General features: G+C 36.2%; 1 protein-coding gene across 2 annotated transcripts in view; it reads left to right on the top strand.

The window, feature by feature from the left end:
• The window catches only part of LOC133557518 (collagen alpha-1(XI) chain-like), a 165,428-nt gene that overhangs the window by 103,749 nt on the left and 45,033 nt on the right, over positions 1-16,646 (top strand). For both annotated transcript variants that reach the window (XM_061908012.1, XM_061908010.1), the window contains exons 26-31: positions 993-1,037; positions 1,113-1,166; positions 6,440-6,484; positions 6,567-6,620; positions 7,136-7,243; positions 8,519-8,572. In XM_061908012.1, coding sequence (XP_061763996.1) covers positions 993-1,037; positions 1,113-1,166; positions 6,440-6,484; positions 6,567-6,620; positions 7,136-7,243; positions 8,519-8,572 — 360 coding nt within the window. The remainder of the gene's footprint in view (positions 1-992; positions 1,038-1,112; positions 1,167-6,439; positions 6,485-6,566; positions 6,621-7,135; positions 7,244-8,518; positions 8,573-16,646) is intronic.

Raw genomic sequence — 16,646 nt, 5'->3', positions numbered from 1 at the left:
TAGGTCTATCTGTCAATATGACGTTTTTAAATATTTAAGTTGTATGCTCTTGTTGTCAAAGAAAACCATGTTTTTTATGGGAAAAAACACAAAATATGCAATATTTTCACCCAATAAAATTTTAAGTAGAATATTTGAGATTATATAATAAATGGAGCTGTAAAAAGGTCAACAACTCATGACACCATTGATTTTAATTCACTATTATTTTTTGTGCAATGACACTTAAAAACAAAACACACTGATCCAAAAGTGTCCTACTCATTAAAGTGTTAAAAAATAAATTATATATATTTTTTTTACTGTTTACTTTTAACACAATGGTCTTGAGATCAACTTCAGATATATTCGTCAATTATAAGTTTTTATGTAGTTTATGTTTTTTTGTTTGTTCGTTTTAGGCCCTTCTTTGAAATAAAACCAGCTCAGTTTTTTATATGGCAAACACAAAATATGCAACATTTGCCCCCAAAAATATCTCAAAGTGGACTATTTAATATGACGTAATTGGAACCTGAATAGGTCAATAATTCATAATGACATTGATTTTGATTCACTATTATTTTTTAAAGAAAGAAACAGCCTGCATAGCAGCTTTGTTTTATTAGAGTAAACATTGCAAAATGTTCTTGTTACATTTTACATTTGCTCTTTTATACCACTTTTTATGTTTTAATTTTTTTCAATCGTATTTCTAAAATATGCCGTGGGGCCGTTAAAAATGACCTGCGGGCCGCAAATGACCTGCGGGCCGCACTTTGGACACCCCTGCTATACATGCACAGCAGTACATATGTACTGCTGTGTGGAGTGCACTCACTCTCCATCAATCTGCTCATTAAAAAATCCTGACCGAGGAATAAACGTTCCAATTTGTCCCGTCCTCTAATTAAGTTTTACGACTTAGTCCTCGTTCATTACGGGTGCAGTTGTCGTGTTTATGGGGGACATTTCGCACTAATGAGATATGATATGACTGTCATCATTCACAGGGTCACCCTGGAAAAGAGGGACCTCACGGAGAGAAGGGAAACATGGTAAGGAGAGATGGAAATTTTGTGCGTTCATATTGTGTGGGTTTGTGTTACTTTATCGATGTTGTGTGTCTGCAGGGCCCCGGTGGTCCTCAAGGACCCCTCGGTTACCCCGGGCCTCGCGGCGTGAAGGTGAGTCAATCATTCAAATTGACAGGAGGCCTATTGGCGACAATGGTCCTTTAACTGATGTCTGCCTTTAAGTAGAAAAAAATGGTACCTAATGGTACCAACTTTTGGTACCTTTAAGTGTATAAATAAATATTCATTATTTTTGATGATAAAATCTCATTTTTTTGTAATTATGATAACTGCTGTCCAGTTGTTATATCTTGTTTTATGATCACAATCTGTACAAGTATGACATTAAGTCCATAATGGCAGCGGTGTTTTGTTTTTTGTTGTGCCTTAAAAAGTGTTAATACTGCAAGTATTAGCGACAATGGTCCTTTACCTGATGTCTGCCTTTAAGTAGAAAAAAATGGTAAATATATATTCATTATTTTTGATGATTAAATCTCGTTTTTTTTTGTAGTTATGATAACTGCGGTCCAGTTGTTTTATGATCACATTCTGTACAAGTATGACATTAAGTCCATAATGGCAGCGGTGTGTTTTTTTTTTTGCGCCTTAAAAAGTGTTACTACTGTAAGTATTAGTGACAATGGTCCTTTACCTGATGTCCGCCTTTAAGTAGAAAAAAATGGTACTTAATGGAACCAACTTTTGGTACCTTTGTGTATAAATAAATATTCATTCTTTTTTATGATAAAATCTATTTTTTTTTGTAGTTATGATAACTGCGGTCCAGTTGTTTTATCTTGTTTTATGATCACAATCTGTACAAGTATGACATTAAGTCCATGATGGCAGCGGTGTGTTTTGTTTTTTGTTGCGCCTTAAAAAGTGTTAATACTGTAAGTATTAGTGACAATGGTCCTTTACCTGATGTCCGCCTTTAAGTAGAAAAAAATGGTACTTAATGGAACCAACTTTTGGTACCTTTGTGTATAAATAAATATTCATTCTTTTTTATGATAAAATCTCTTTTTTTTGTAATTATGATAACTGCTGTCCAGTTGTTATATCTTGTTTTATGATCATATTTTGTACAAGTATGACATTAAGTCCATAATGGCAGCAGTGTGTTTTGTTTTTTGTTGCGCCTTAAAAAGTGTTAATACTGTAAGTATTGTAGTAGTTCGATTGTAATGTGCATCTTAGTTGTAGTTGTCATTAACAAATTTGGAGGTGTTGGAATCGGCATGTAAAATCGCTAATGCTAATCAGTAGCATGTCAATAATAAAGCCAATGTGTGTTAGCATCAAGCTAACACATTTTTGGGAAAATCGCAGCCTTGTTTTACTTTGGAGCGTTTTTTTTAAGTCCTTTACTTTGTTGTTAGTTTGCATAGCTTGGTTGGTAGAGTGGCCGTGCCAGCAACTTGAGGGCTCCAGGTTCGATTCCCGCTTCCGCCTACCTAGTCACTGCCGTTGTGTCCTTTACCTAGCTGCTCCCAGTGCCACCCACAATGGTTTGAATGTAACTTAGATATTGGGCTTTACTATGTAAAGCGCTGTGAGTCACTAGAGAAAAAGCACTATATAAATATAATTCACTTCACTTCACTCAGTCCACTCTCGGTGCTGCTGGAGTGATCGGCAAGCGCCAAAGTGTACAGCCCAGGTACCGTAACGAGGCGCCGTCTGGTTTTACTTGAATCAGTTCCAAAAAAAGTACCGGATTCGGTAGTCATCCCTCATCACAAGTTTGTTTTCCCCATCAATAAATGAGCAGAAGTTTGCTATTTAATTCCAAAAAAGACACCTGGAGTAAATACTCTTGTTTACTCTTTCGAGGCAACAAAGGATTATAAATATTATGATCACGCTAATGCAAGAGTCCAACAAGAAGGTCACAATATTATGCGAGAAAAAGTGGGATTTTATCAAGTTGAAAAATATTGTAATAGTTGCCAACTTTAGGGGCAACTCTGTTTGTGTTGTTGCTAAATTGGACACAGTTTGTATGGTATGTTGCTAATCTTTGCACGTTTTTGCCCTTGCTTGCTGAGAAGCTGTGTGTTGTTGCCAACATGAAACTTTTTTATGCAATTCTGTATGCTTTTCAACTTATTGCTACTTCTGTCGTGTTGTCGGCTAAGTTTGCCACATTTTCATTTTGCTTTGTTTCTGACATTGTTTGGTGTGTTGGTGCAGATGTGTGCATCGTTGTTAAATTTTGCACAACTTTGCTCCCTTTTCTGCTTGATTGCTGCTTACTCTTACACATTGGTGCTATTTTTGTGCGCTTTTGATTCCTTGTGTGCACTGATTTTTGCTTTATTGCTCTTTTTTGTTTCTCTAACATGTGTCGATGCCATCGTATGCAACATTGCAAAATTTCACACATCTCTGTTTCCTTTTCTGCTTGATTGTTTCTTATTCTTAACACATTGTTGCAATTTATTGGGTTTTTGTTTCCTTTTGTGTTGTCATCTTTGCTTTTTTGCTGCTATTTTCGTGATGCAAATTTTTGCACGTTTGCTTCCTTTTCTGCTTGATTTCTGCTTATTCTTACACATTGTTGCTATTTTTGTGCGCCTTTGCTTCCTTCTGTTCAATAATTTTGCTTTATTACTGCTTTTGTTCTGTTATTTGTCTCTCTTAATGTTCATGTGTTAATGCCGTTGTGTGGATTGTTGCAAAATTTTACACACTTTTGCTTTCTTTTCTCCTTGGTTACACATTCTTGCTATTTTTTGCGTTTTTGCTGATTTGGTGTACTAATCTTTGTTTGTTGATGCTATTTTTGTGTTATTTTTTCCTGTTAACTTAAATATATTAAAGTCAACACGTATTCATTGTTGCACACTTTTGTGCTTGCTTGCAAATAACTATTTGAGCGTTGATACAAACATATGTTGCCTTGTTTCTGTCTTGTGTTCAATTCTGCATGGTTTTGTGATTTTTACTACTGCTTTTTGTGTTTTTAAGCTAAATTTGGCACAATTTTCTTATGCTTTGCTGGTGAAAGCTTTTGGCGTGTTGTTGCTAAATTTAGCGCACTTTTGCTTCCTTTTTTGCTTGGTTGTTACTTATCCCTACAGATTGTTGCTATTTTCTGTGTTTTTGTGACCTTTTGTGTACTAATCTTTGCCTCGTTTCATCTATTTTTGGGTTGTTTGTCTCTACTAACTTACATGTGCTGATGCCAACGCAGGTCCTTTCTTGCTAAATGTTGCTTCCTTTTCTACTTGGTTGCTCCTTGCCCTTATACTGTATATTGTTTCTGACTTTTGCATAATTTTGCATTTGTTTGTGTTTTTGCTACTTCTATTTGTGTTGGTGCAAAATTGTTACTACTTTTTTTGTGCTTTGTTGCTGATGTTTTTGGTGTGTTGTTACGAACATGTACATCATAGGTGTCAAACTCAAGGCCCGTGGGCAAAAACTGGCCCGCCACATAATTTTATGTTGCCTGTGGAGACCTGAAAAAAATTTGCGTCAGTAAAGTACCTTATATTCTCCTATTAAATGTGTTCGGTTTTTCCATTTGGATAGAAAAAATAAATGTACAGCATTAAATTGCATACCTTTCAACTTTAATATTATTGCAAAAAATATAAGAAATATAATGTTATCTTACTTTCCAAACATTTTTTTGTCAAAATACAAATAAATACTTGTTCAAAGCAAGTTATCCATTAAATTGTATAATATATACATATATATACATATATATATATATATATATATATATATATACATACATACACATATAAATAATGATAAATGGGTTGTACTTGTATAGCGCTTTTCTACTTTCAAGGTACTCAAAGCGCTTTGACACTACTTCCACATTTACCCATTCACACACACATTCAAACACTGATGGAGGGAGCTGCCATGCAAGGCGCCAACCAGCACCCATCAGGAGCAAGGGTGAAGTGTCTTGCTCAGGACACAACGGACGTGACGAGGTTGGTTCTAGGGGGGATTTGAACCAGTGACCCTCGGGTTGCGCACGGCCACTCTCCCACTGCGCCACGCCGTCCATATATGTATATATATACATACATACACATATATATATATATATATATATATATATAAATAGTCGAGGTTTCTGTGGTTTATCCGTTATACAGTGCTCAATACCTGGGTAGAGCGTAATATACATTGGGTGAGGAAAAACACGGAGGCTATTTCATCCCTACAAGCCTGTTTCGCAGGGGATTTGATTAGCAGGGAAACCCGTGAAACAGGCTTGTAGGGATGAAATAGCATCTGTGTTTTTTCCTGACCTAAAGTGTATATACATACACATATATATATATATATATATATATATATATATATATATACATATATACAGTCATAAAATATTAAAATAAGTCATATAACATACATATATACATATACACACACATATATACATACATACACACACATATATACATACATACAAACACACATACACATACATATACACACACATACATATATTATATATATATATGAACATTTACAGTGCTTTTAATAGCATTAAAGTTTAAATCAAAAACGACTACTTTTGTTTACGGTAAAATCTATGGTTTTTTTTGGGAGTCTTACTGTAAATGGAATTAAAGTTAAAAAAAAAAAACAGCAGATCAGTTGCCAGAATTGAAAAAAAAAACAGTTGTACTGTTTTTGTATTTATACTAATATTTTGTAACAACAACAACATAAACACCGTAACATTTACAGTAAAAAGAATCCCCATCTGTACTCATCAATAAAGTACTCTCTATTCTATTTTCCATTTCCTGTATTACTTTGTGTAAAAACAAAAAACACTATATTTTACAGTAACATTTTGGTGACTGTCATTTTTTTACTGCAAAATTTACAGATATTTTTGATACAGTGTATGAAAAAAATATTTATTATTCAAATACACGGGGAAAAAATAAATTATATCCTTTGTTACATGCGGCCCTCTGATGGCAGCCATAACTGTGATGTGGCCCTCAATGAAAACAAGTTTGACACCCCTGATGTAGATTGTTGGTACATTTTGCACACTTTTCCTTCCTTTTCTGCTCGTTTGCTGCTTCTTCCGACACAATGTTGCTACTTTTCTTGGATTTGTGCAGGGATTTTTGCTTTATTCCTGCTAATTGCTACCTTACAGGTATCGATGCTAACATTTGTGCATCGTTGCCTCATTTTGTGTTTTTTTATTTTTTTGCTGTTAACTTTGTGTGCGTTGTCTGTTGTTGGCATTGCAGCTGCAAAGGTTTTCAGAATCACACGTGTTTGTTATCGTTGGACACTTTTATGCTCGGTACTTACTTTTCGGGACGTTGCTGCCAGCTTTTTGCCGCGTGCTTTTCTGACGATATGTCGTTGCCTAACAGGGAGCAGATGGCGTCCGCGGCCTGAAAGGTCACAAGGGAGAGAAGGTATGAAAAACTAGTTGTTTCTGAAGGTTTTGAGAAACGTATTCACTCCTGGTGTTCGCTTAATGATCACTCCGTTTGCCAGGGAGAAGACGGCTTTCCGGGCTTCAAGGGAGACATGGGTATCAAGGGCGACAGGGTAAGTCTCTCCTTGTTTGTGGTTTTGTTTTTCATCCCGGCTGGTGTGTGCGGGGTTGCGGATAATGAGCAAACGTGAGGTTGGCGTTGCTGCTGCCTCGTCCACTTTCTAGTTATAACCTCCACAACTTAGGGCCCGGGGTGCTGGGCTTCCAGGGCGGCTTTGTTTAAGAGCTTCATCATCAACGCTCGCCTCAGCCTGCACTTCAAACACCAACACACACACACACACACACTTATTATATTGAGAAAGAAATCAATGGCGCTTTAAAGCCTCCAAACTCCCTCAAGACTTCCTTTGCTCTGCCAGATAAAAGCAAAGGATTTTGAGCAGAGGATGACATGCTCGGACCAGAAAGTGACCAAGTTTTAAGCCGCTAAAAAGTGTGTTATCGTGCTATATTTAGCTGTGTGTGAATGCAAATTCCCTGAAGAGCTGTGAATCATCAGGATGCAACATCACACTTAAGGCTGCTCCTGTTTGTTTACGCCTTCTTTCTCCATCTCTTTCTCCAGGGTGAACTCGGATCGGCGGGACCCAGAGGAGAAGACGGGCCCGAAGGTCCAAAGGGTCGATCTGGTCTCCCTGGAGACTCCGGTCCCCTCGGCCCATCTGGCGAAAAGGTGCGTTTTGGGGTTTTTTTCCTTACAAAATCCCAAAGATTCCTCCGGGCTTCCGGAACAACGATGCATCACAAACGATGCATCACAAACGTGTCATCGGGCTTAACGAGGTCGAACGCCACACTGCTGCTCTTTTGGAAGCAAACAACAGATTGAGTTATTTGTTCAACAGAACACTGGCTTAACTTCAGCCTCAAAGATACAGGACTACTTACTTTATGAGTACAAGTCGGTTGAGTTTTAGCATTAGTTTTACTTTGGGATGTTGTCATATCATATTCAAATATTTTAATATTTGGACTATTTAACTCCAATATGGATTCATATATAGTATACAATATGTAATTATATATTATACATCATATACATTTTTATAATTTGTATTTTATTTATTAATTCTATGTATTTTTTAAATATATTTTTTGCAGCAAAATATTTATATATGCTTTATATTATTTCATATTTATAGTTATGTTATGCATTTTAGTATTATGATTATATACAATATATAATACTCCAAAATGGAGTATATATCATATTTTATTCTAATAATTTCAAAGCACTATGAATCAATTAAAAATAAAATTTTGTATAGCCCTTAAGCACAAGTGCACAACAACATCCCCTGATTTGAACCGGTAAAACTCCAAAAGCCCCAAATGGGAAATTATAAAAGTATGTTACTTAATGCGTAAAGGTTGGGTGCATTGCTCTTTAGCATTGTTTTCACTTTGGGTTATTGTCATTATATCCTACACAAATATTCTAATTTAAATCCTGTATGGAGTTATACGTAATATTATATATAATTATATTAATTTTGTATCCATTTTTTACTGCTTGTCCCCTCCAATTATATATATTATATAATTAATATTTATTTATGCATTTATTTATTTATTTATTTATTTTAATTATTTGTTGCTGCAGAATTATTATATGTTTATGTATGTATTTGATGATATTGTATAGGTTTTTGTTTGTTTGTATATTATTTTATAGTTTTTATTGTTATTATTATTATTATTATATATCACATATAATACTCCAAAATGGAGTAATCATCATACTTTTATTATAATATATTCAAAGTAATTTCACGCAATCATCACAAGTGCACGACGTCCCCTGAGCTGAACCTACATCCGGGCAAGGAAAAACCGCAAAAGCCAAAACTTAAAAAAAATTTAAAAATATATTATTTAATTTTAAAAAATTGAGTCGGTCCATTTTTTAGCATTGTTTTCACTTTGGGTTGTTGTCATTGTCTCGCAGGGTAAACTTGGAGTACCCGGCTTGCCAGGATACCCAGGAAGACAAGGACCAAAGGTATTTTGGAACGTATTTTGACACACATATGTCCACGTGTACATGGGTATTTTTAGAAAATAAAAAATAAAAAATGTTGGCCTTATTTTAATGTCAAAAGCTCTAAAAAATTATGTTGAGCTAGTTTTGTACGACCAGTACTGTTTAAAAAAAACTAATATATTTTCATTTAAAACAAGCTAGACACAAGTAGATATGCTAACACTTTATATACATTACGTTTAAAAAGTTTGCATGTCAACTTCGGGCCCAAATAACAAGCGCTAAATCGCATGTGTAATCCATAAAAGCTGTTGTTTTTTCGGCAATTATTTCAGAGTGATCCAAACGCAATAAAATGCATGTTGTAAGTATTGTTTTCATATAAGACATATTGTTGCCATTAAAAACCAGCAGCAGGCACCATTTCATTCATTTTTGGTATCTGCTGGACCTAATCAGCCCCTTAGGTCATCCGGCAGCTAAAAAATGTCCTTGCTGAATAGACAATATGTCTAATATTTAAATTTATGACGGTCCAAATATGTTGACACGCATACGGATGGATTATTCTCTCTTTGCAGCACAATCGCCTGCCTTCTCAAAACTCCATTTGTGCGTAACTGTGCCAGTTTGCACATACCTTTCGAACGTGCGAAATAGCGGTTGGAAAAAAAGTTTTTTTCATGAATAAATCACGCTAAATGATTATATTGGCATCTCTTCCCAGTTTTGTGACCGTTTGAATAATTGGCGCACATTCTGCATGTGCATGAAGACAAAGACACTAAATAGTTGCCCCTCCATATTTTTCTCACTGAAGCGAACAATTACATTTTCAAAAAATCAGATGAATCGCTTGTCTGCAGTTTGATAAATCATGATTAATCTCAGGGAACTACTGCAATTCAAATTGAATTTGAAAAAAAACAACAGTGTTTTGACACAAATGCAATTTTACAGTCAAATTGTCACAAAGGAATATTATTTTCAATGTTTGACTTGAATGTACGTCATTTATTTGATTAAAATAACGTTTATCGAAAGTATGAAATGTTCATGATAATTAATAAATTGCATAATTAACCTGCATTTCAAAGTGATTTATGCGACAATGTTTTGTGATTATTCACAATGAGTTTGTCCTTGTTCACACTGCAGGTCGATTCCAATTAATTTGCCCATATGTGACCTGTATCGGATTCTTTCTAATGTCAATTCTGAGTTTTTCATGTCCGACTCTGGCCTCTTTCGTATGTGGCAATCTTTCACACGACTAGAACGTCATCAAAACGTGCCGAGTGTCACAATTATTCGCCAAAATTGACAGTTGCAAAACAAGTTAACGCAGCAGGAAAACAGGTGGAAACGAAACGCTTTAGGAACTTGTGTGAAACTTGCACCGCTTCTGTCTCCTACTATGCGTCTGCAATCTTCACGCAGACGTCGAAGCAAAATATCGCGTAAAACTGACAAAGCTAAAATCTTCCTGATCTTCTACAAGCAGTAACTCAGTTCAGAAAATGTTGACTCTGATTACGCCAAATCCTAGCCGTAAACCAGTGCTTGCAACGCCATGATGTCATGTCTGCATCCGGGTCGGCTTGCATTCACATCAGACAACACATTTTAAAGTTAAAGTTCCGATGAATGTCACAGACACACTGAGTGTGGTGAAATTTGTCCTCTGCATTTGACCCGTCCCCTTCTTCACCCCCTGGAGGGTGAGGGGAGCAGTGAGCAGCACCCTGGTCTGCGCTCGGGAATAATTTTGGTAATTTAACCGCCAGTTCCAACCCTTAATGCTGAGTGCCAAGCAGGGAGGGAATGGGTTCCATTTTTTGACTCGTCCAGGGTTTGAACTCACAAACTCTAACCACAAGGCCGCTGTAATGTGAACGGACACTAAAAAAGATCGGATTTGACAAATAAATCCAAATTAGTTTTGTCTCATGTATCAAGGTAATAGGAGACAGAGGCCTTGTACACATTTCAGATCCATTCCGAATTCTTTTGCCCATATGTGGCCTGTGTCGGATTTTATTTTACGTCAATGTGAACAGTTCAATTCCGATTTTTTCTAAATCCGACCCAGGCCTCTTTGGTATGCGGCTATAAATCCGATATGCATCGAATTTGACTGTAGTCTGAACGATCGGTTTGCGTTCATCCGACCAATACGTCATAAAAAAGCGCTAAGCGTCAGCATTTTTCCCCAAAATAAAACAAAAAAATCAGAATTGGTTAAAATTGTGAGGATAAACAAATTATACAATCATTATTAGGGCCGTAAATTTTTGGGCACCACATGATTCGATTCGATTCTTGGGGCTAATGATTCGATTCAGAATTAAATCTTGATTCAAAATGATTCTCGATTCAAAATCTTTTTTTTTTACCAACATTAGATGCCAGTTCTATGACTAATTACATTCCTCCATAAAAATAGATGAATGTTTACCTTACTTCAAATAAATTTTGCTTTTTTTTTCAAAATACTACCCAAAATATTTTTAATAAAGTCAAGTACAAATAAGGCAATAAGCGGAGTATCCAACACTTCTCTTTTCTAAAGTAAATCTGTACAGAAGATTTGGGCATCTACATCAGATTTAAAAAAAAATATATATATATATATATATTAAAGGTGTAACGGTACGTGTATTCGTATTGAACCGTTTCGGTAAGGGGGTTTCGGTTCGGTTCGGAGGTGTACCCAACGAGTTTCCACACCAGGTTATGATGGACTGACGATACCTCCTCTTTTCACCGGATATATCCTCTTTTGCGGGGCTGTCCGGGTGGAGTTTCTTAAATGCTTCACATGTCCGGCATTTTGAGTTAGGGTTGCTTGTATTTTCAATGTACGTTCAGGGTTAAGAAGGGGTTAAAAACAAAACAAATTGTGCATGCAGCAGCATTCGTGAGGGAAGGACAGAGACAGAGAGAGCGAGAGAGTTATAATAAACGCGCATGTATCGCCAGGCTCGGCTTTTTTACCCATAGATTTATCCGATTTTATTTTTTATTATCTATAGCAGGGGTGTCAAAAGTGTGCCCCGGAGGCCATTTGCGGCCCACAGCTAATGTTTTAAAGGCCCACGGCACATTCTAAAAATACTATTCAAATAAACAAAAACATGACAAAAGTGAAATAAAAAAGCTTAAAATTTAAATGTAATTTAGCTGTTATGTTTTTATTCCAAACTGTCATTGCTCAAAACATAATATTGAATCAAAATCAATGTGATTATGATTTATTGACCTATCCAAGGTTCCCATTACTTCACGTCAAATATTCCACTAAGAAAAATATTTTGGGTGGAAAATTAAACAAATATTGTAAATAAATAACCAAAAATAAACCGAACCGTGACCTCTAAACCGAGGTACGTGCCGAACCAAAATGTTTGTGTACCGTTACTCCCCTAATATATACATATAAATATATGTAGGTGTGGGAAAAAAATCACAAGACTAGTAGTCTTGTGATTTTTTCCCACACCTACATATTGCGCTCTACCACGGTATCGAGCACTATTCTCCGGATAATCCAATCAAGACATACATATAAATATATATATATATTTTTTTTTAAATTGACTAAAAATCGTTACAAGTAAAAATCGCGAATCACTCGAAAGTCAATTCTTTTGGACACCCCTAATTGTTAGTAAATTTAGTTGTACTTTTTGCTTTTTCAACTTTTGCTGTAGCATCTTTTCAAATTTTTCTTTATCATTTTCAAAATTACAAGCCGCGACCCCCGGTAAGTTATTATGTTACGCACCTCTTGGGATCAATTATGATGTGCACATTTACGCCGACATTCGAGTGATTAGATTTTTTGGGGCCTGATCCGGATCATTGCTTATGTTACCGTACTTTTTTACGCTAAGGGCCTCAATTGTTGTGTGTGCGTGAGACAGGTCCTTTCTTTGGCTATTTTTAAGACCCTTCTTAAAACCCATTTTTATTCACTGGCTTTTAACCCAGCATGAGACTTTTAACTGTTTTTAACTTTAACTGTTTTTAACTTTTTAACTGCTTTTTATCATGAATTGATTAACGTGGACCCCGACTTAAACAAGTTGAAAAACTTATTCGGGTTTTACCATTTAGTGGTCAATTGTACGGAATATGTACTGAACTGTGCAATCTACTAATAAAAGTATCAATCAATCAATCTAAAAAATTGTTCTTAGGGTAATTTGTATTTGCTATTTCAATGTGTTTTTTACTTCTGTTTTAAATGTTATTTTTTCAGTCTGTCCTTTGGTTTTATTTCTTTGTGGTGTACAGCCTTTTGTTCTTCAACTGTGGTTGTTTTTAAAGGGCTTTATAAATAAAGTTGGTATGGTGTGTGCTCGCCGTCTGGCCTCCACCCACAGGTACAAAAAGAGCGAATGAATTCCAAGAAAGTTCAATCCCTTTTTTTTTTAAATTTCACCTTAGATAGCTCAAAAAGTCTGTGTCAGGTCTTTTTTTTTTACTATTGGGAGGTTTTGCATGACAATAGTCCGCTTCATCCATATTTAGTCTTAATTTATTTTTTGTATTACTTATTGATACGTATTAGGGATGTGTCGATCGATCAGCCACTCATCGATATCGCCAGATTTTCATAAAAAAAATAACAAAAACCACTATCACAGCAAAAAATAATGCATTAGCTTAGTATCTTAGATATGACTATCAGGTATTTTATAAATTATTATGACGGTGCTAAACATAAACATCGAGAGCAAACAGGAGCGGGCGTGCGAGCTAAGCTAGCTTCAGTATTAGCTGGCTAAACTAAGCTGGCTAAGAAAGTCGATGGAAGCGCATTAAAGCATAAAAGTAAGCAAAAATGAGTCTAGAGTGAAGAGAGAGGATAATATAACGGCTCTTAACTGTCGGTGCGTCAACATTGTGGCGTCCAGAAGTACACCGGGAGGGTGGCTTGATCCATGAATTGGAGATGTCGACACCAAGGATAATATATGTCCGTATATGGTCGATATTAGAGTGATTAATAACAACATATTTTTTATTTCTTAGATTTTATTTTGTTTTTGTTTTAATTTTTAAACATTTAGAGAATAACTACTTGGATACAGGAGGACTTTGAGGACGAAAAGGATGTAAAAGAGTAATAAATAGTAGTGTTTTTGTTCAGTTGTGTACTCTTTACATCATTTGGCTAAAAAACGGTGTGTAAAAAAGGAATATAAAGTAGTTTAAATACTGTGTTTGTATTAATAAAGTGCCACTTGCATAAATACATCGAAAAGTTTAGTTACATGATATTAGTATCAGCCGGTATCAGAATCGGCAGCATAAATCCCTAATACAGGGGTCACCAACGTAGTGCCCGTAAGGACCAGATGAGTCGCCCACTGGCTGGCCTGTTCTAAAAATAGCTCAAATAGCAGCACTTACCAGTGAGCTGCCTCTATTTTTTAAATTGTATTTATTTACTAGCAAGCTGGTTTCGCTTTGCTCTGCATTTTTAATTCTAAGAGAGACAAATCTCAAATAGAATTTGAAAAGCCAAGAAAATATTTTAAAGACTTGGTCTTCACTTGTTTGAATAAATTCATTAATTGTTTACTTTGCTTCTTATAACTTTCAGAAAGACAATTTTAGAGAAAAAATACAACCTTAAAAATGATTTTAGGATTTTTAAACACATATAACTTTTCAATTCCTTCCTATTCTTTCCTGACAATTTTAATCAATGTTCAAGTAAATGTATTTATTTATTGTAAAGAATAATATATACCTTTTAGTTTAATTATTCATTTTAGCTTCTGTTTTTTCGACGAAGAATATTTGTGAAATATTTCTTCAAACTTATTATGATTAAAATTAAAATAAAAATTCTCTGGCAAGTCTAGAAAATCTGTAGAATCAAATTTAAATCTTATTTCAAAGTCTTTTGAATTTCTTTTAAAATGTTTGTTTTGGAAAATCTAGAAGAAATAATGATTTGTCTTTGTTAGAAAAATAGCTTGGTCCAATTTGTTATATATTCTAACAAAAAGCAGATTGGATTTTAACCTATTTAAAACATGTCATCAAAATTCTAAAAATTAATCTTAATCAGGAAAAATTACTAATGATGTTCCATAAATTATTTTTTTAATTTTTTCAAAAAGATTCGAATTAGCTGGTTTTTCTCTTCATTTTTTTCGGTTGAATTTTAAAGAGTAGAAATTGAAGATAAATTATGTTTCAAAATTTAATTGTCATTTCGTTCCTGTTTTCTCCTCTTTTAAACTGTTCAATTAAGTGTTTTTTTTTCATAATTTATTCTCTAAAAAAAAACTACCTTCCGTAAAAGGAAAAAAAATGTACAGACAGAAATACCCATTTTTTATACATCCATCCATTTTCTACCGCTTATTCCCTTTCGGGGTTGCGGGGGGCGCTGGCGCCTATCTCAGCTACAATCGGGCGGAAGGCGGTGTACACCCTGGACAAGTCCCCACCTCATCGCAGGGCCAACACAGATAGACAGAAAACATTCACACTCACATTCGCACACTAGGGCCAATTTAGTGTTGCCAATCAACCTATCCCCAGGTGCATGTCTTTGGAAGTGGGAGGAAGCCGGAGTACCCGGAGGGAACCCACGCATTCACGGGGAGAACATGCAAACTTCACACAGAAAGATCCCGAGCCTGGATTTGAACCCAGGACTGCAGGACCTTCGTATTGTGAGGCAGACGCACTAACCCCTCTGCCACCGTGAAGCCCTACCGCGATACTAATGAATCATATTCGGTTCTATACCGCCTGTTAAAAAGTACCGGTTCCCCACCTACCACCGTCGTCGTCACTTGGTGACATCGTTGGTTTTACGAGCAGGGGAGCATGTTCGGCAGTGCACAATCACGAAGTACTTACAAGTGTCTACACAGTGTGTAGACAGAAAAGGGAGAACGGACGAATTTTGGCTTGAAAACTAAAGATAAAGGTGAAGTTACAGGAAGAGGTGCTTTAAGACATGGTTAGCTAGCAGTTGGCAGTGTTTTTGCCATTTCTAAATCACTAATCCTCGCCTACATGGCGACAAATAAAGTAAGTTTCTTACAAGTACCGTTATCACTGCAGGACGAGGATTAGCTGAACATTTTTAACTACACACTAGAGATGCGCGGATAGGCAATTTTATTATCCGCAACCGCGTCACCAAAGTCGTCATCCACCCGCCACCTTTACCTCTCACAGAGCTGTCTAAACCCGTCTCACAGAGTAACGATTGCATTTGGAGCCGCCGAAGATCTCGCGATTATCCAATTCGCGTTCATCCTGATGACAAGGATATGGGCGTGCTGTGAATTCATTGCCTTTGACACCTTCAACAACATGTACAAACCGATTGTTAGTCTGGCAACATTTTGTGTGCAGCCTACGCAATCACAGGCACAAGATTGAAAGGCATACTGGGTGACACAGAGTACACTGATGGTTGTGATATAAAGAACTTTAACACTTACTAATATGCGCCACGCTGCGAAGCCACACCAAACAAGATTGACAAAAACATTTCAGGAGAACATCCTCACAGTAATACAACATAAACGTAACAAAACAAATACCCAGAATCCTTTGTATCCGTGACAATTCCTGAATATATTTTACACCCCCGCTCTCCCAACCCCGTCCACCTTACCGACGCACGGGGTGGGGGTGGGGGTGCGGGGTTTGCTGCTAGCGGGGTGTATAAAATAGTCAGGATGTGTCACGGATACAAAGGATTCTGGTATTTGTTGTGTTGCGTTTATGTTGTGTTACTGGAAGGATGTCCTCCCGAAATATTTTTGTCGATGGCTCTTTGAATGACAAAGGATACCGATCCCAGAACCATGTATATCGAATATTTCCAGATGATTCAAGCGCCACCCGCCCAAAACTAATTAAAATCTATTTTTTCGTCATGTCACCCGCCCGACCCGCGGTTTATCCGCGGACTCCACGGACTACGCGGATGAGACCGCAAACCGCGCATCTCTACCACACACTGTAGCTCATCGGCGTCATAATGTAAACAAACGTCATTGGTGGATCTACACCTGACATCCACTGTAATAATACCAAGTACAGG

Source organism: Nerophis ophidion, linkage group LG08 (assembly GCF_033978795.1).
Source record: "Nerophis ophidion isolate RoL-2023_Sa linkage group LG08, RoL_Noph_v1.0, whole genome shotgun sequence".
In the NCBI taxonomy this organism is placed as follows: Eukaryota; Metazoa; Chordata; class Actinopteri; order Syngnathiformes; family Syngnathidae; genus Nerophis; species Nerophis ophidion.
This window is presented reverse-complemented; position numbering and strand designations above follow the sequence as displayed.